Raw genomic sequence first — 20,184 nt, 5'->3', positions numbered from 1 at the left:
GGACTTTGTATATTTCTTTAGTAAGTTGTGTTAGCAGGGTTGTTTCGGGCCTTACAGTGACTAGGAGGTGGGACGTTATAGGGTCCACTCTTTGTTGTCGTGGCGATTGCCACGTGCCCAGCTAGGGTTGGGGTGTGACAATCTTACCCTCATAAAGTCAACTTGTTCAACTGGCTTGCTGGGGATAATCGCATACACACTCTAGAGAATCTGGCTAAAATGGAATATAACAGGCTCTCATCTACCATGTGTGTCCTCTGTCATTATGCAAATGAATTGGTATGTGAACATTATCCCATTGCTGAGTGAATTTAGAACTATTTGGTTCAAGTTTTCAAAGCTTTCGGTTTCCTTGAAGGAAGTATGGTGCTTGTGGAGGCCCCAACTCCATCCCTAGACTAGGGACACTTGGGGCCACCTAGTTAGGGCCTTAATCTAAAATATTCGGCTAGAAAGGAACGCACGTATCTTTCATGAAAAAGACTATGTCATGCTCTTCAATTTTTGTTAAAATTATTCGCATGTTCCTGTCATGGATTGCTAGAGCTCATGATACTAAGAAAACTAAATTAGAAGACTCAATGGTGACTACTAAGCATAGCCTAAACTCTAAAGTTCCTAGACCATCTATCCGACTTAGGTGATAGTGGAGATATGACAACCAGCTAGGGGGAGGGGATGTTTGCCCCTTTTACCATCCTTGAGTCCATCTTTGGGGGGTTTTCTTCTCTATTGACTTTCTCTTCTTTTTTTTGTTGTAGTGCTCTAATAGCTTATGTTTGGTTCTAATGGGTTTCATTATGTCTTTGTATTTTCTTCTCATTGTCGTCTATTTTATTTGTATCATTTTTTTAATGCAGATAGTTTATCCACTTGTTTAAATAAATAAAAATAAACAACTCACTTTCAGTTAATTAGTATTTCTAATTCAATAAAATTGATGAGTTATGCATTTTTATTATTTATTTATTTATTTATTTATTTATTAGTTTTTCTTAAGATGGACAATTTTTTTTTTTTGGGAAAAAAAAGCTACATAAATTAAAGAAAATGAGCTACAAGGCATAAGGTGGACAAATTAACCTTGACTAATGTCGTGAGGAGTTGATCTCTCAACCTCTCATTGGGTAAAGAAAAGAAATACTATCCTCTAATGTGAATGCCTTTCTTTTTTTTTTTTTTATCAAATGACAAAACTAATTAAAATAAAACATTTAAATAATTTTAAACATAAATAATAATATAATATGAACACAACTTCTGATTTGATAAAAATAAAAGTTTTGATATAAAAACTAATCAATATGTACATAAATAATTTTGCAAAATTCGATTCAATAAATATATTGCGAGATTTGGAATTTTGGGATAACCTTCTCTGTTTGTCAACATTGAGGCATGAACTATTAATGTTTTTGGTTGCATTGGAGAGTAAGTTAAGAAGGTGATGAATCACTAGTTGCTCACCTCTTGGTTTAAAATTGATGTGAATTTTTTTTTAAAGATTCTATTGAGTTTAGTTGTAACTACATTGCCGAACTAGCTCACAAAGATCATTCACAAGCATTCAAACGATGCCAAAACATAATATTACCTTTTAGGTACAATATATATCTCATTGTTGTTGTTGTTTTTTTTTTATTTTAAAAAAAACTTATAAGTTTATTAAGGGAGATGAGTATAAATTTAGATTCAAATTAATTTTTGTGTCATGTGACTTTATCATTAGAAATCTTATGTTAATCCTAGTTGACTTGACTGATATTTTAGATAATATTTTATTTTAAAATTTTAAAAATTATAAATGTAAACCAACACCATGGATTTTCAATCTATCATTTTTGTTAATACAAAATAGAGAATTAGAAGTATAGTTGTGGTTTCTTCATGTTGTCCTTATCAACTGCTATGTTTAGAGGTACGTGTTCTCGCTTCCGCTATTAATTATGAAATTGACACAACATGTACACAGATAGACATCATACCCAAAATAGTATAGTGTGAACTGAATGTTGAATAATCTAGCTTTGAATGCACGATCAATGAATTTACAACTCAAATCAAATCTAAATTTATTAGTGATGCTATTTTTGTTCAATTTGTTTAAGTTTGATCCAAGTGTGATATTCATAATTTTTAAATTTTAGGATTCATTGTTATGTGAATGTAGTGTAATATGAATCTCAATATCTTTATCAAGGATCAAGGGCCCTTACTTTTCACCAACTCCTCAATGAATCCCTTTCAATTAACATTTATTGACACCTGAACTAACTAAAGTTTAGAAAGGTAGCTTTTCCACATGTGCTACCAAACCCCAACCCCACAAGTAACAATCTAAACTAATAATAGCAAACAAGAAAATCAAAATCTCTATTTCATGGCCTCAAATAGGCCGGGATAATTCCAATTTTTGTTTTGGTATTGATAGACAATATAAGTGTATTTTTTCTCAGATTGATCTAAAAAAAAATAAAAATAAAAAAATTATTGTGATGAAGATATTAAAGAAAATATTCACGGACCCAAATGCATTGGATTATACTTGTCATATAATGTGAGATGTAGCAATTGTTTTTTTTAAATATTAATGATGCACAGATATATTTATTGTTTTGCACAGCTTCATCCAAAAAAGCTGATTTCTATATTTGCTTAAAAACGAGCTTGTCATTCCACATTCAAACAGGCTCACTATTATGGATAAGATCAAAAAATAAAAATAAAAATAAAAATAAAAATAAAAATTTAAAATAAAAAGTATAGTATTCACACTTTAAATAATACAAATCTAAACAAATAATTTTTTTTTATAAATAATTAACATATAATATTAGAAAAATGATGGGTTTGTTTATATATATATATATATATAGAAAAAATATTTTTTTTAAAAAAAATTATTTTTATAAAACTTTCAGTACTTTTAATTTAAATAATCTTCATAATAATATAAAATCAATTAGATTTAAATATAGTACAAATCAGTATAGTTCACAGCATTATCATTTCAATCCATATTAACCCCTAATTGATATTTTTACTAAAAATTTATTTTAAAAAAATTCAATGACTAAAAAAATTATTTATAGACCACATATCCTTACCTATCATTTTTTGTGAATATCATTGACAACCTAGTTTTTTTAAGTTACAAGATCACTCCATTGCGGATTAGTCCATTGATAACTACTTGTGCTTGTGTTTAATAGATAAATTAACCCACCGTAACTGGTACACCTCTGTATCCATTTTATTTTTTGCTTTGTCATTTGTCTACTTTATTAAAAAAAAAAGATTATTCTATTGCTATAGTCTCTAAATATCCTTACTTGTGGGTATTATTTAGTAATAATAAAAGTTATTTACATAAATGTTATATAATCTCTGTCGTATATAGAAATTAGTATTTTATTCTACTCATAGTATATTTTTTGAAAGAGGTTGCACATACTAAAGGGGCATTCATTTCGGGTGAAGTAAAGAGAAATGATCTTATTTTCCCCACTTATAATGTTCTTTTAATTGAAATGGGTTGTGAACTATAGTGTTTTTTAGTAAAAAAATTACTGAAATGGTGAGGGAATGAATCATTCATTCTATAAAAACTAATTTTCTCCCATTTTTAAAAATTTTTCTTAACTCATAAATATCCACTCAACACGATTTTTTTAGTTTTATTTTTTGATAGTAATATCCCTTCACCAAATCCAGAAAAGTTTTACACATTACTCAACTTCCTTAAGACCCTAAAAACTGTACGTCCCGTAATGTGCAAGTGATCTATAACACAATTCAACCACTTTTGTATTTCATGTAACAAAACCATAAGCATATGTGTATATTAAGTAAGTAATTAATTAATTAATTAATTAATTAATTAATTATTATATAATAATAATAATGCTTAACATATATAGTCGGTGCCTTGAGTACAAATATAATAAACAATTGATATCTCTACAATAACAAACAATTTTACTTGAAAAACTATGTCACCTTACCATATAGGCACAATTATCAATTTGTTTGCCTCTTTCCTAGATGAAGACCCCACCACCCACCTTCAAGCTTATCTATAAGAACTACCCCCTTCTCTTCTCCCTCTCTTGTGTGCATCATCCTCTTTGTTTCATCTCTTTTCTTTTCTAAATATGGCCTTTGGCTATGAAGAAGGCCCTCTTCACCATGGTAAGCACCGCCCCTTCCTCATTCTCCTCTCCCTTTATGTATTTATTTATTTATTTATTTTTTACTACTACAAGGATTAACTACTCCCCCCTTTTAATTTATATATGTTCTTAAATATTTATTCTTAATCAACTTTTTTTTTTGTTATCTATTATATATATGTATATATTTGATTCAAAAATAGTTTATTAAACAACTAAGATGAAAGAGTTGTGATTGTAAAGAGAAGCATTGACTCATCATGCATAATGTTCATTGATCTACTCGTTTGTCCACCGTTGGATCCTCATTAGACGGCCGAGATTTATTGGGTTCTCCAAAGCTACATAGTTTTTGTAAAACATTTTTTTTTTCAATGTGTTTATATGTATTATGTAAGACACGAACACAACATGGGTTGGCCGGCATCCTTGCAAATTTTTTTTTTAAAGTCTTATTAGCATATTTAATGGAACATGATTGAATCTAAAAATAATTTTTGTTGTAGTTTTTTTTCAAAGCATGTTTTTTTTTTGATGATTTGAAAAAGATTAGAAGGATGAGGTTTTACTTTCTAATAATTATTTGCAAATAAATTATTGAAATTAAGAAGACAGTCATTAATTTAAAGAATAATTAGAAGGAAACCAAGGGGCTACATAAAATTTAACAAACTCGAGGGATTGAGAAGCAAATTTTAAGTTTTCAAGGGGGTTGAGAGTAAAGCTGCCATGTGTAAGCGGTAGAGGTGGTACCTAAAGGACACGTGTCGATCAGTATGACATGCTTCCAAAGCATGGTCCAATGGGACCACGCCAGCTCACATGATGACAAAAGGTACTTCGTACGTGCGAGTTAATTATAAGAGTTTATTAATCACCCATTATAGTTGTGGTCGGGCCCACCACACCCGTTTCACTTGTCCCGTTGGGCTCTCCGGGCCCCACCACACACGTTTCCTACCGTTTCCCAGTCACTTTCGCATAAGTACGGTTAGCTCGTTATGGTTGAGGGGTCGGTGCCCGAAGCTCTCCTCGACCGTTAGATTTGATGGAGCTGGGTTTGAGGGAATCTCGACCGTTCATTCGACATAAACTCTTGGGAAAGTGTGACACCAAACGCCGTAGTGGCAGTTTGGTCTTTTCACTTAATACACTAAAGAATCCCGTTGTAATAAAGGGTAAAGTGTCTACGTTAGGGATCCCGGTTGTACCGTGAAAAGTGACAACACTATGACATCATGACACGTATACGAAACATTCTTCGGTGGGCGTGTATTCTCGTGTATTAAGGCGCCGGTTTGGAGGATCGGTCCTTTTCGCCACTCCATCCGTTTGTCTCCACGGAGACGAATCCTGGCCAATCGTGTGTGATCTCAGTCAGGTTGGGGTAGTGGGTCCCGCACCGCACTTGGTGCTTGTCTCCTGCCACGTCGGATTCCAGCTCGGCGTTATCCACTAACAGGCTACCACGTCATCCTGTGGGACCCGTTGTGTGTCCGAGTCAGGACACGACATTGCTGAGTGAGTCGACGGCGAGTGTTCGGAGGTCTATTGTAATTACGAAAATAACCCTGAGCTTTAAATATAGCGGAAGAGCTTGTCTTTTCACGTTTCTTTCAGCCGAGTTAGTGTTAGTGGGCGGTTTTCTCAAGCTTTCTCTTTCTCTAGCTCTCCGTCTCTGAGAGGGCGGAGGAGGGTTGCTGGATATAGCGATTTGGGGGAGAGGAATCAAGGGTTTCTAGTGTGAAATTAGTGAGGTAATCGATGTTTTGTGTTTTCCCCCTTTCGATTTTGGTGTTTTTCGTCCTTTTGATTCTTAGATCCCGTGCTTAGCTGAGTCATTTTTGAGTTCTTCGCCTCATTTGGTTTTTATTTTAGGCTTTTTAGTGAGGATGAAACGGTTCTGTGTGAAAATGTTTGTTTTTGTGATCTTTGACACGGAGTAGTGTATGTATTTTAGGCGATCTTGCTGAAGGGAATGGTAAAGTAGAGAAATCTGGAATAAAGGTTGCAAAAGTGATTGTATGGTTGGGAAAGTTGTTTTTTTTGGTGTGATTTTTTGTGTCGATCGGTGAATGGAAGCTTTCTCTCTTCTTTCCGTTAACTTTAGATAATGTGAGGTGTGATGGTACTTCTCCATGCCTTGGTTCCTTGGATTTGCTAGTTGGTTGATTTTTTTTATTTTGCTGAAGTAGTAATTTTCTCATTTTTTTTTTTATTGAATCGCCAGTTTGTTTTTTCAGTACTTGTTGGTAAGGTTCTAGTGTTTTTGTACGAGTTGTTATTCATATTTAGTTGAGGAATGCTTCTTTTAACTTTGCCAGTCGTTCTGATTTATAGTGATGCTGTTTTTGTGTAATGATGTACTAGTTTGCCTAGTTACTGCTCGAGTTGGTCTGTGATTTTCGAGGAAAATGATACGTATGTATGAAATCCTTGTGAAGCTCACAGTTTTATCTCTTTCTCATCAAACTTTGTAGATGGACTTTTATGCTTACTGTATGGTGATCTAGAGTTCAATGTTTAGTGTTTCTGCGGCATTTGAATTTGTTTTGTTTTCTTTTATTTTGTTATAAAGTTTTTTCAAGATTAGATACGCCAATCACTTGCTACGTTTTGAATGAATGTTCTCAAAATTCTTTTCGTTAGAGGTTAGCTATTTTAGAGTTTAGCTTATTTTTGAGAAGGTAGAGAAGTGCTGTTCACGAAAAAAGGTTTAATGCAAATATAACTGACATCTTCTTGGCTGGTGTAGTGCATTTTGCAACCATCTTATCACATGATCTGTATTGCAAGATATGAAAGGTGCTATAGCTTTGTAGCTCTGTGGATTCTTTGCCAATATAGTCTTATATAGATGCATTGTGCATGCCTTAACATTTCTATTGAGAAGTTTTTAAATGCTTTTGTTTATTTTTGGCTGTTTTTCTATCTCTGCACATGGAACATATTCCGCTGCTTGTGCGAAATTTTCATTTATTACAAAATGTGTACTGGTAATGCTGAGTTTATTCACTGGGATTCTGTGTGCAGGTTCATGGGTTATTTTGAGTTTTTGTAATTGTTGTGTGTTTGTTGATTTAGTGATTTTATTTTTTCTATAATATGTTCAGGATATGCTTCGTATGTGGTGCTCATTTATTTGCAGTAATGATATTTTTCAGTTGTTGATGTCCCTTATGATTATGTTTGTTATAGAAAAGCTATACTTCATTATATATTCAATGGATTTCTGAGCCAGTTGTTCGTATCTACTGCACTAATGCTTGCCTTATTTACTAGCTTCCAGAAGAAGCATTTCACTATCTATGTTTGTTTGTGAAGAATATCTCCTTTTGTTCTGATCCATTTGCTCTGAAGTTTGGAATATCAGTATACTGATTTTCTTGTACTTCTTCTGCAGTTGCTACCATGGTTAGGAAGAGGAGAACTGAACTGCCAGGGACTGGGGAGGCCTCTGAGCCACAGGAGTCTAGTGGGGGCAGTGGACGAGGTGTTCCTCAGCCTCCAGGTGAAAGGACTCCAATCCCTCAACATGGGGGTGGGGGACGGAGTTGGGGCTCAGGTAGTTCGCAACAGTCCCAACAAGGCGGCCGTGGTGGTGGATATTACCACAGCCGTGGTGGTGGTCAGCCACGTGGTGGGATGGTCACTCAACATCCTGGTGGCCCACCTTCTGAACTCCAGGGTCGAGGTGGTGCTCAATCACATGGCGGAATGGTGCCTCGTCAGCCTGGTGGGCTGCCTCCTGAATTCCAGGGTCGAGGTGGTCCTCGACCACGGGGTGGGACGCCACCGCGCCAGTATCATGGAGGTCGCAGGGGTGGTGGTGCTGGTCCCAGCAGTAGCCGTGGATCCTCTTCCTTTCCTGGTCCATCCGGGCCATCAGCACCCGAGCTGCACCAAGCAACCCAAGCTCCACATCAAGCTTTGCCACCATTGCAATCACAAGCCAGTTCTTCATCTCAGCCACCTGAAGTTGCTGTTCAGCAGCAACTTCAGCAGCTTTCAATTCAAGGAGAGTCTTCGTCAAGCATTATAATCCAGCCAGCTACTACAGTTGTTGCATCCAGTAAATCAATGAGATTTCCTCTGCGTCCTGGAAAGGGTAGTTATGGGGACAGATGTGTGGTCAAAGCAAATCATTTTTTTGCCGAACTTCCTGATAAAGATCTCCATCAATATGATGTAAGTTTCCTTTTAGGTTTTTGCATATTTGATGAGCCTTTTACTCCACTATCATGCAGGATTCTTATTTCACTTGTTTATATATGGTTTCAATTTAATTCTTGTGGCCCATTTAGGTTACAATAACTCCTGAAATAACATCTCGTGGTGTGAATCGAGCTGTCATGGAACAACTGGTTAAGCTATACAGAGAGTCTCACTTAGGAGGTCGCCTTCCAGCTTATGACGGGCGAAAAAGTCTTTACACAGCTGGGCCCCTGCCTTTTACTTCGAGAACCTTTGAAATCACCCTTTATGATGAGGAAGATGGTGCTGCGGGTGGTCAGAGGTCCTCCATTTATAATTAGAGAAATCTCATTACCTTGAATATCCTGTATGCTATACTTTTTACTTATATGCTTATGCCTCTTTGGGACATGAAGGAGGGAAAGACCATTCAAGGTTGTAATCAAGTTCGCTGCCCGTGCTGATCTCCACCATTTAGAGCTGTTTTTATCTGGGAAACAAGCTGAAGCTCCTCAAGAAGCTCTTCAAGTTCTTGACATTGTTCTTCGCGAATTGCCTACTGCAAGGTAGGTAATTTCACTTACAAACATTTTATCATGCCTCTGATTATAATCATTAAATATTACCGGCTTTTTTTTAAAATTTTTTTTTTACTTTATGAGGAGGGAATGCTTATCAAATGTTGTGATGGACTTCAGATATTTACCGGTTGGCCGTTCATTTTATTCTCCTGACCTTGGGAGAAGGCAAGCTCTTGGTGAGGGCTTAGAAAGCTGGCGTGGGTTTTACCAGAGCATCCGCCCTACGCAAATGGGGCTGTCACTTAATATTGGTAAGTAGGTTGTTGCTTTCCTTTAGCAAGATGTGCTTATTTTTTAGGGTGCCAAAGTTGTTTTATAGAAGCTTCTGCAATAATATTCACACAGATCAGTACAAGGTTAATCAAAATAGAGCCTATGGTTGCTTTGTAATATATGTACCTTGTTTGACATCTGTCCATGCATTCTAGCTGGTGAGGTGTACATGAAACTTTGTTCCCTAACCCACTTGTGGAAACTAGAAAGAGTTTGCACCATGCTTTGTGTGCTGCTGGTCTAATGAATTCAGGGTTAGAAACATGCAAGACTGAATGATGTCATTTGGATAACTTCAGGGTCTAATTCATTGTACATTTTTATTTTAACACCAAGAAATTCTCCTGTGATTAACTCCTAGCCTGACTTCAGGTATAGGATGAGGATTTGGAATTAATAACATAATGTTTTAGTAAAAACCAGAAATATTTTCATACCCTTATAAACTTACTAGTAACTACTGTTTTATTCTGTGTTCATGCATGCAATTCCATGCCTCACTACTCTTAGATGGTAAGTTTGCTTTTTTTTTTTTTTCTAATAAAAATAAAAATTAAATTTATTTTATATTTTTTTAGGAATGAAAAATGGTCTCTGGCCATTCTAAGATCCACACATACTGTCACACTTCAACAATGGGATGCTGTCCATGCTCATGAAATGTCGATTTCTGGCAACATCATAACCCATCCCATGTTTTGTTTTTTAATAAATTAGGAGTTTCACCCTGTCATCTCTTTTTATAGTTATGCATCTATTTCTTTTAAATAATTCGTACAATATATGTCACCGCATGTTTAATCATGTGATATCTTTATATTGCAGACATGTCATCCACGGCTTTTATTGAGCCACTTCCAGTTATTGACTTTGTCACCCAGCTTCTGAACAAAGATGTCTCTGCCAGACCATTGTCAGATGCTGATCGAGTGAAGGTCTGTTTTTCATTTCCTCCGTTGTGTAATAATATCAACCTATTGTTTTATCAGTTTGATTGCTGAAAGGCAATTCAAACTACCCAACACGTGTCTTTTTATAATTTTTAGTAGCATGTTAATGTTGAATTCATGTATGTTCCTTGATGATATCATTTTACTAGAATTTGTGACTGCCAGTTTTGGTTCATGGTTCGAAGGAACATCTGCAAAAGTTTTGGTGGGGAACTGTTGGAACTCTTTCTATTGTCTCCTATTTTATTTATTTATTTATTTATTGGCTTACTGGTGGTAGTCTCTTTTGACTCTAATCTTGGTGGTGGAGGCTTCAAAAGAATAAGTGACTTGAATTCAAACCAAAACACCATCAATAATAAACAAAGTGAAGAGTGAATGCTTTGTGCTCTGTTTTTAAACAGTGATTGCTTATTTCTTCACTTCTTGTGGATCTCAGAATTTTCCTCTTTTTCTAGATCAAGAAAGCTTTGAGAGGGGTCAAGGTTGAGGTTACACATCGTGGGAATATGCGCCGAAAGTACCGTATATCTGGTTTAACATCTCAAGCTACGAGAGAGCTGACGTATGATGTTTTTAGTGATAAGTCTTTAAATTATCTTTTCTCCGATTTTGTTTCCTCGATGCAATTGCATGTGGTTATACTTTTTCATTATTTGTTGAAGCACTTATTTGTCAATACTCTAATAGGTTTCCTGTTGATGAAAGAGGAACCATGAAGTCTGTGGTGCAATATTTTCAAGAGACTTATGGTTTCAGCATTCAGCATGCAACATTACCTTGCTTGCAAGTGGGAAATCAACAGAGGCCAAATTATCTACCGATGGAGGTCTGACTGTTTGTTTACCATTTTTTTTAATGATGCCATTGGAGTATAAAACATTTTATTGCCCTCGAACTTGTGCCGCCTGGAGAGTAACCTGATTTAAACATTTGGAAAAATATTTGCATCTTGACCTTTTAAAGGGATTTCAGGTATGCAAGATTGTTGAAGGCCAAAGGTACTCCAAGAGGTTGAACGAGAAACAGATTACTGCACTTCTTAAGGTGACCTGCCAACGCCCACAGGAACGAGAGCGTGATATTATGAAGGTAATCAGCGGCTTTAACGATCAAACCTTGTTTAAGCTTTATATTTATCTTTAATCGCCTCATTGATTTCTACCAAATGGACTGACACATTATTGCCTGATTATACAGTTCATCTCATTTCAAGGTGTGTGATATTCTTTACCAACCAAAAATAAAAAAACCCTAAAAAGAAACTAGTGTGTGATATTATTTACTCACCACATTAATCTTATCATGGCTGTGTTTTATGTGTTTTAATGGTATGTGCAAGACAATCCAATTTCCTCTTGCTGATCCAAGTTTTATGTATTTGATGTGACCCTCTAATCTCTGATAGTTGTAATGTCTACTAGTGAAAATTTTATGGTTCTCCTGTTGGCTTTTACAGCAAGGTTGTACTTTCCCAGTGTTGGAGGCCTAGAGTTGTGGGCTACTTCTAGAGAACTCTGGATGTTTGGTTGACCATAGGCTGGCCAGAAGTGGGAACTTCGACTTCCAAATCTCTATGCTTTGGTGTTTTGATATTTAACAAAAAAGACAAAGCGTCACTCAGGCACTTTTGGCTCCATTGACTAGATGTGGCTAGAAGTGTAAACATTAATGTCACTTGTACGACCAACCAAACATCATGAAGTTTAGGGCTTATACAGATTTATGACTTCTCAACCAAACACACCCTTGGTCTCTACTAGTATTTGGCATTCACTAGTGCTTTATTAAGTTTACTTGCTATTTAGCTTGTATATAATTCAGGTGTTCTTAATGTAATTATTCTTCTTCTTTTTTTGTAATTACTTCATCAAGAAAATTGTTTTCTTGATTTTATATGAGAATGAGTTGGGACTTCATGTACCATTTTTCTGAATGATATTGGTTTTGCAGACTGTCCACCACAACGCATATCATGATGATCCCTATGCAAGGGAATTTGGAATCAAGATCAGTGAGAAACTTGCTTCTGTTGAGGCACGGATTTTGCCTGCACCATGGGTAAGCAGTTGTTTCTCAAATTCCAGGCCAGTTTATTTTTTCAGAACGTGTTATCCCAGCCTTACTGATAAGTATATTATATTGCTTGCTAAATAGTAAGCATTATCCAGGGCTTTTCAGCTTGTTTGTTTATCATATGAGTAGAAATTGATTCGCCTGCATGCTTTTTATTCGAAAATTTCTTTAGAACTTTTCTGATTGCCACCAATGAAGTTCGAGTTTGGATTTTATCCATGTCGCACATGAATAATCAAGTCGGACAGATCGACTTGTAGTATTTAAATACTTTCATGTCGCACATGAATAATCAAGTTGGACAGATCGACTTGTGAATAATCAAGTCGGACAGATCGACTTGTAGTATTTAAATACTTTCTGTTTGTTGCCTGCAGCTCAAATACCATGATACTGGCAGAGAGAAAGATGTTTTGCCCCGGGTTGGCCAATGGAATATGATGAATAAGGTATTAACTTATGCTGTTGAATTTGTGGTGTTCATGTATTATTCTATTTTGAACGTAATTTTGTTCCTTCTTGTTTCTGTATTATTTTCATGGATGATTTGAATATTTATTCCTCCTATTGGCCTCATTTATTCACTCAAGCCCTAACATGCAAAGTATATTTTGTGTTCTCCGTATACCTGTAGGATCTGGTTGTTTGTCTCTCAGTTATCTATTGAATGTGAGAGTGGTCTCAGGAGACTTTCATCTTCTAGCCATGGCAACTTGTCTTGATCAAGTTTTAAGCAAAAACTTACTAACATGGGTCCTGACTCCTGAGCCTTCTGGCTTAAATTAGTTGACACTCCAACCCGGTGTGTTTTGGGCACCAATGTTTTTGTAGCAAATCTCATCTTTCTTATTCATTAGAGAATGAAAAACAACGTATTACTTATGCAGTGTTACTTTGGAATCGGGTAGCAGTGTTTAGAGCACATGAATTTGGATTTACAATTTTTTCAAAATCCATAGGTGTGTTCAGTCGGTGAAATTTGGTGTCTTCATGTTTTGCTGGACAGAAGAGTTTGGAAAAGGATGGGAAGGGATAAAGAGAGTGATTTTGAAATCCCTTAAGTTCAGATGTTTTTAAAATTCGTTGATGTTCCTATCCATTTACAACCCAACTGGGGTGTGTTTGATAAAAGGATTGGAGAGAATGAGTGTGGATAGAAATCCATCCAACCTTGGTGTGTTTGCAAGAAAGGATAAACTAGGAATCATATCTGGACCAAGTGCAAACTTCCAACTATACCTTATTAGATTTTTTTCCTGGAGGATTCTTAAACTCCCATCCTTGTATATATCCCTCAAACAAGTAGAACTCCTTTAGATGGGATGGACCTACAGAGGGATTTAATTATGTACTTGTTAATTTTAAAAATAATAATTTGATTTTAAATTATTTAGGCTTGATTGATATTAGTTGAGTCAAACTGTGGTCTCTGCTTATATAAAAATTTTCCCTTCAAACCAATTTTCATAAAAGGTTCCCTTAAATACACACTTAACTCTCCAACCAAACACAACCATAATGTGTGCTGGTTAAATCTTGCATCAGCTAACCAATGAGGAATACAATGGTTTCTAGAACTCAAGCAGATACTTTGTGGGGTTATGTTCTTTGTTTTGGTCACTTAAAGAAGTTGTATTTAAGTGCATTAGTATTCAAGTCATCATGAAATAATATGTCTGGACAGAGTTGTGTCCAAATTAATCTCATATGCTCTGCCCATCACTCATATGCACCTGACTCTAAAGTCAGTGAAAAAATTGAAGGCACTTTTTTTTCTTTTTCAGATATAATTGCAATGTTCTGAAACCCTCCCATTTATTTATGTTTGTGTTCTTTTGTTGCAGAAAATGGTCAATGGTGGAAGGGTAAATAATTGGGCATGCATTAACTTTTCGCGAAATGTACAAGATAATCTTGCACGTGGTTTTTGTCATGAGCTGGCTCAGATGTGCCATATATCTGGAATGGTAGGCTGGTGATTTCTCTGTTTTTTGTATTAAAAAAAATTGTTTGTTGCTTGCCTTGGTTAAAGACTACAGTTGTGATGAATACTTTCTTGCTGTTCAATCAGGATTTTGCTTTAGAGCCTATTCTTCCACCATCAAGTTCCCGACCTGAGCACGTGGAACGAGCTTTAAAAGCGAGATATAATGATGTCATGAACAAACTCAAACCTGAGGGCAAAGAACTTGATTTGCTTATTGTAATTCTTCCTGACAATAATGGTTCTCTTTACAGTAAGCATCAAACTCTGCACTATCTTTTTCACTGATCAGTTGCTATACGCCTTATTCAGTTTCTTACTAACGTATAACATGTGATTGGGAATGGGAAATGCTAATTGTACCCATGAAAGCTTGTTATCTGTTATGCTGTGATCGTAGAATAGTTCATATACACAGATTCTGCATGCTTGGAATCTTGTTTCATTTTTCTAGCTGTGATTGTGGAACAATTCATCTGCATGTAGATTCTGCATGATTGCAGTGCTGCTTTATTTTTCTAACTGTGATTGTGGAATAATTCATCAGCATGTAGATTCTGGATGATTGGAGTGCTGCTTTATTTTCCTAAATAAAAGATTTTGTATATCTGAGATCTGCATCTCTAGAGCTCTGAGATTCCAAGAGAACAAGCCTTCCATTTATAATGCATAACACTGTGGATTGATTTTTCTGTTTGTTATCTGGGACAATAAGTAAAGTTTTCCCTTGGCAGGTGATCTTAAACGGATTTGCGAGACGGATCTTGGATTGGTCTCACAGTGCTGTCTAACTAAGCATGTATTTAAGATGAGCAAACAATATTTAGCTAATGTTGCTCTTAAGATAAACGTGAAGGTTTGTGCTACCTGGTATCAGTTTTTAATCCCTTATTTTGGACAAGGGCTAACTTAATTCCATTCTTTCTTAATTATCCATGGATAGGTTGGTGGAAGAAACACAGTACTCATGGATGCTCTGACAAGGCGTATACCTCTTGTCAGTGATAGGCCAACCATAATATTTGGGGCAGATGTTACTCATCCTCATCCAGGGGAGGACTCCAGCCCCTCCATAGCTGCTGTAAGCAACAGGTGATCTTTATTTGATTTAAATGCTAGAACTCTATTTGGTGATACTTTAAATTTTCCTGCAGGTTGTTGCTTCTCAAGATTGGCCAGAGGTCACAAAGTATACTAGTAGGGTGAGCGCTCAAGCCCATCGGCAAGAACTGATACAAGATTTATTTAAAGTCTGGCAAGATCCCCAAAGAGGAACTCTTAGCGGTGGCATGATAAAGTATGTTTGATTAATATTCTTATCTGTCAGTTCACCTTGACCTTAAGAATATACTTTATTGGTTATTGAAATGGCATTGAAAATAACAGGGATCTCCTTATCTCCTTCAAACGAGCAACTGGTCAGAAACCTCAGCGTATTATATTCTTCAGGTATCTGTTAGAATTTAGTTTCTTTGCCCTTGAAGAATGAACAAATTAATTCATTGGTTTCTCTGCAGGGATGGTGTTTCTGAGGGTCAATTCTATCAAGTGCTACTGTATGAGCTTGACGCAATACGAAAGGTATCAGAAGCTAATTTTAAGCTTGCATGTTTTTTCAACCAACTTCTTTGTTTCATAAAGCTCTATCCATTTATTGCATATATTTCAGGCATGCGCTTCTTTGGAGCCTAATTATCAGCCTCCAGTGACTTTCGTGGTTGTGCAAAAGCGCCATCATACCCGACTATTTGCAAATAACCATGCAGATCAGCGCTCTGTTGATAAGAGTGGAAATATATTACCTGGTTAGCTGTCCTAATGCCTTAGATATGTTCAGTTTTCCAACAACACTCTTGATTGATTTGGTATAATTCTTGGTTACATCTCTCTTTAAATTTTAGGCACCGTTGTTGATTCCAAGATTTGCCATCCAACTGAGTTCGACTTCTACTTGTGCAGCCATGCTGGCATACAAGTAAATCTCATCCTAATTTACAATGTGCAACTTGTAGTGTTGATTGTTTTCCCATATTCAAAAATATAATGTGTTTCATCTTTCACATTCTGAAAGGGTACAAGCCGCCCTGCTCATTACCATGTTTTATGGGATGAGAACAAGTTCACTGCAGACCAACTCCAGTCCCTTATCAACAATCTATGCTACACGTAATGAACATCGATTTCATCACCTGCTTTATTTTGTATAATCTATATTTTCCGCAATCAAATAATCATCTAGCCACCGTCCTGATTTTATATTTTTATCCTGCAGTTATGCGAGGTGCACAAGATCAGTATCTATTGGTATGCCATATAGTTTCATGAACTCTGTTATTTCAATTTGTTCCAACGAATTTTATTGGGAAAACAAAGCAATGACACATTCATGTTTTTCTTTCTGGCAGTGCCACCCGCTTACTACGCTCACTTGGCTGCTTTTCGAGCTCGTTGTTACATGGAGCCAGAGACTTCTGATAGTGGATCAATGGCAAGTGGTGCGGTTGGTCGAGGTGCTCCTGTAGCAAGCCGCAGCCGTGTCCCGGGTTCCGCCGCCGTGAGGCCCCTTCCTGCACTAAAGGAAAATGTTAAGAGAGTCATGTTCTATTGCTAAGAAGCAAGCTGCAAAAACAAAGACCCTTTTATTATTCTGAAGTTAAGTTTGTTTTATGTTTTGAACAGTGATTGCTTGAGTTGTTTTATGGTGGTACCTAAAACTCAATTATGTATGTTCTTAACCTGACTTTGAAGCAATGTTATGTTTGTGTTGTATTTCTTCCTATATGTTCTTTCATATACTTAATTTCCATTGGATTTTTATGGGAACAAAAACACAAAAACATATGATCAGAAATGATCAGAGGAATTCATTGAATCATTCCTGGCTTGCAATCGGTCGCTTCTCCAGGTAACGTTTACAATCATCAACCAAGACATTGATGATTAATTTCAAAATCATTCAGTCTTGTGACTCGTGAGTCATGTGAATAATGGAAGGCCTCGTCTGTCTGCACCCGTGAAGATTGATCATACACAGTGCTTATCATGGGAATATTGAATTTTGATGCACCTCTGACAAATCATTGCAAATTTTGCTATTTCCTCTATAACTTCCTGTTCTGGATGTATCTGCATTTGCCATATTCAGTCCTGGAAAACAGCACTTCTTGTGCTCATTTCAAGAACTGCAATCAAGAGATACACAATCCAAAATAATTCTTCAACTAAAACATACCCATCTATCTAACATTCTGCTTTCCAAACTTTGTGTAGTCTAAAGTCAGTCTGGAATAGATCACACAAAATCCTGTATCTGAACAGATGTATATACACTGCAAAAAGACTGAAGTAGTTCATGTATGAATCACCAAAAATCTCCACAATTACACATTCCCTCATGGAAATGATGGAATCTGCTAGTATCTCTCACAACTATGATTCTTTTAGACACTAATGTGATCAATTTTATCGCAGTGTGACAGTCTCCACAAACTCGCAAATTCTTCGTCACAAAAATCGGTTTATCGCTGCTCAAACTAAGAATAGCAAATGCAATTGCTAGCTTCTCACTATGGTAGAGAAGGGCATGCTCTTTCTCCTCATCATCCATGTCCTGCAATACGAAACTAGTATCGGGCTGATACCCCAATTTCTTAATCTCCACAAGCAAGTCTTCCAGTTTTTGGTATATGTTTCTTGATTGAGGATGCGATCGGTCACCACCAATGAAAGCATGAATATTTCCCTTGATCTCAATCCAACTACATCCAGGACTTTTTACAAATCCTCTGTCCCTTTGCACAATTCGAACTTTTGCCGCTTCAGTGAATCTCCCTGCTGCGCTGTATATGTTCGATAACAGAACAAAGTTACCTGTGCTTTCATGGCCAAGTTTTTCAATCATTTGGGACACTTGCTCTCCTAATTCAATGTTCTTATGGATTCTACATGCGCCGAGCAAAGCACCCCAAACTCTAACATCTGGTTCAAATGGCATTCTCCTGATATACTCCCGGGCTTCATCAAGAAAACCACCTCGGCCTAAGATGTCAATCAAACATATATAATGCTCCATTCTTGGTTTAATTCCATAATTCAAAGTCATAGCATGGAACCAGTGTTTCCCTTCTGTAACTAATCCTGAATGACTGCAAGCAGACAAGAGACATATGAATGTGATATCATCCGGAATTATACCATCGGTTTGCATATTCAAAAACAAGAAGATCGCTTCTTTGCCCAGCCCATGCATTCCATACCCTGCAATAATTGTGTTCCATGATACAATGTCCCGTTTTGTCATCCTATCAAAAACTTCTCTCCCATGGTCAATTCTGCCACATTTGGTGTACATGTCGATCAATGCATTACTAACCGAGACATCAAATGCAAGTCCATGGATGATAGCAAGGCCATGGGTGCACTTCCCATGCTGCAATGCAGCTAAATGGGAACATGCTGGTATTATTCCAACCATAACTGCAACGTCTGGTTCTACATCTGAGAGTTGCATTCTTCTAAAAATTGCAAATGCTTCTTCAACATTCCCATTCTGCACGTATCCGGATATAATTGCACTGTAAGAGACACTATCCTTAAATACCATTTCATCGAAATACTTCACCGTATCATCTACACTACCAATCTTTGCATACATGGAGAGCAGTGAATTCCCTATTGTTATATCAGGCAGAAGACCACATTTGATTGAGTAGTTGTGCATTATTTTCCCTCTGTTCAGATCAGCTAACTTTGTGCAAGCCCGAAGAGCTGATGCAAGAGAAGATGATGCCAGTTTTGAGGACCCCTCAATCATCATTTGATCGAAGACCTCCAATGCATCCACCATCCTATCACAGACAACATAGCCTCCAATCATCGCACTCCACGTGACTTCATTCTTTGCACTCATGCTGTCAAATACCCGACAAGCGTAAACCAAGCACGCGCATTTCCCATACATATCCAACAGAGCAGTCCCCACCATAATATCATCCTCATCAAAGTATCTCCTCACACAATATCCATGAATGCTTCTCCCTTGTCTCAATGCTTTGGCTTGTCCAACCACAGGCAGAACCGATACAACAGTTGAACGGTTCGGTCTCTGGCCCGCATTTTGCATCTCCAAAACAAAGCCAATACTATCCTCAGACATCCCATGAAGCGCAAAACCAGCTACCATCGCATTCCATGCGACAATGTCTTTAGTTGGCATTACATCAAACACTGCACAAGATTCATCCAAGCATCCACATTTCATATACATATCAATCAATGCAGTTGAAACAAACAAGTCAGATTCCAAACCAATTCTTTTCACATACTCATGAATTTCCTTTCCTTCATCCAATGCCAATAAGCTCGAACACGCCTTGAGTACAAACGGGAACGTAAATTTATTCGGTTTGATAGCACATGAACTCAACATATCATGGTAAAGTTCAACAGCTTGGTAGAATGGACCGTGCCAAGAATAAGCTCGAATCATTGCATTCCATAAAAACACACTTGGTTTAGGCATTCCATCGAATACCTTGCGTGCAAAGTCAATCTCACCCATTGACAAGTGCTTTTGAATGAATTCTTCCTCAAAAGCACAGTGATGGATTCTTTTGCACTCTTGAGAACCATTAGAGAGTGATTGAGTGAGTAAAAGCATTGTACTATTCATTGGAGGTTTGTGAAGCAGAGCTCTGATGCCATGAATTTTGAGAATGTGACTACTCTTTGATGCTACCAATACCATGATGGTGGCATGCATAAGCATAGCTACTCACATGCATGCACTTTTGTGCATATTTGTCTGTCAAATTTGTACCTAAACCCTTGTAAAAGTTGGTAATTGGATTTAACGCAAAACAATATTTGATTAGGTATTTCAATACATTCCCAAATATATATATATATATATATATATATATATATATATATATATATAATTAAGTGCTTGATTA

General features: G+C 36.6%; 2 protein-coding genes across 4 annotated transcripts; one reads left to right on the top strand and one right to left on the bottom strand.

The window, feature by feature from the left end:
• The first annotated feature begins 4,051 nt into the window (after window positions 1-4,051).
• LOC120250494 (protein argonaute 1B-like) lies at window positions 4,052-17,002 on the top strand. 2 transcript variants are annotated; one of them, XM_039259314.1, is made up of 23 exons: window positions 4,052-4,191; window positions 7,576-8,360; window positions 8,477-8,688; window positions 8,783-8,932; window positions 9,065-9,198; window positions 10,046-10,155; window positions 10,629-10,735; window positions 10,861-10,999; window positions 11,146-11,262; window positions 12,124-12,231; window positions 12,624-12,695; window positions 14,091-14,213; window positions 14,318-14,483; window positions 14,965-15,086; window positions 15,174-15,311; window positions 15,385-15,527; window positions 15,617-15,679; window positions 15,748-15,811; window positions 15,900-16,035; window positions 16,132-16,205; window positions 16,302-16,396; window positions 16,503-16,534; window positions 16,636-17,002. In XM_039259314.1, exons 1-23 carry the CDS (start codon window positions 4,155-4,157, stop codon window positions 16,839-16,841), a joined length of 3,333 nt encoding a protein of 1,110 aa, XP_039115248.1. In that variant the 5' UTR covers window positions 4,052-4,154; the 3' UTR covers window positions 16,842-17,002. The 2 variants fall into 2 exon arrangements, with proteins under 2 accessions (XP_039115248.1, XP_039115249.1); XM_039259315.1 differs by lacking the exon at window positions 4,052-4,191 and adding an exon at window positions 5,788-5,929.
• A 116-nt stretch (window positions 17,003-17,118) lies between these two features.
• Window positions 17,119-19,962, bottom strand: LOC120250495 (pentatricopeptide repeat-containing protein At3g16610). Of its 2 annotated transcripts, XM_039259317.1 has the most exons (2): window positions 19,555-19,692; window positions 17,119-19,456 (listed from the first exon to the last, which is right to left on the bottom strand). In XM_039259317.1, the coding sequence occupies exons 1-2, from the start codon at window positions 19,574-19,576 to the stop codon at window positions 17,592-17,594; spliced, it is 1,887 nt and encodes a 628-aa protein (XP_039115251.1). In that variant the 5' UTR covers window positions 19,577-19,692; the 3' UTR covers window positions 17,119-17,591. The 2 variants fall into 2 exon arrangements, with proteins under 2 accessions (XP_039115251.1, XP_039115250.1); XM_039259316.1 differs by having other exon boundaries at window positions 17,119-19,962.
• Between the last annotated feature and the right edge of the window lie 222 nt (window positions 19,963-20,184).

Source organism: Dioscorea cayenensis, chromosome 19 (genome assembly GCF_009730915.1).
Source record: "Dioscorea cayenensis subsp. rotundata cultivar TDr96_F1 chromosome 19, TDr96_F1_v2_PseudoChromosome.rev07_lg8_w22 25.fasta, whole genome shotgun sequence".
Lineage (NCBI taxonomy): Eukaryota > Viridiplantae > Streptophyta > Magnoliopsida > Dioscoreales > Dioscoreaceae > Dioscorea > Dioscorea cayenensis.
Note: the sequence above shows the minus strand (reverse complement) of the source record. Positions and strands in the feature narration are given on the sequence as shown.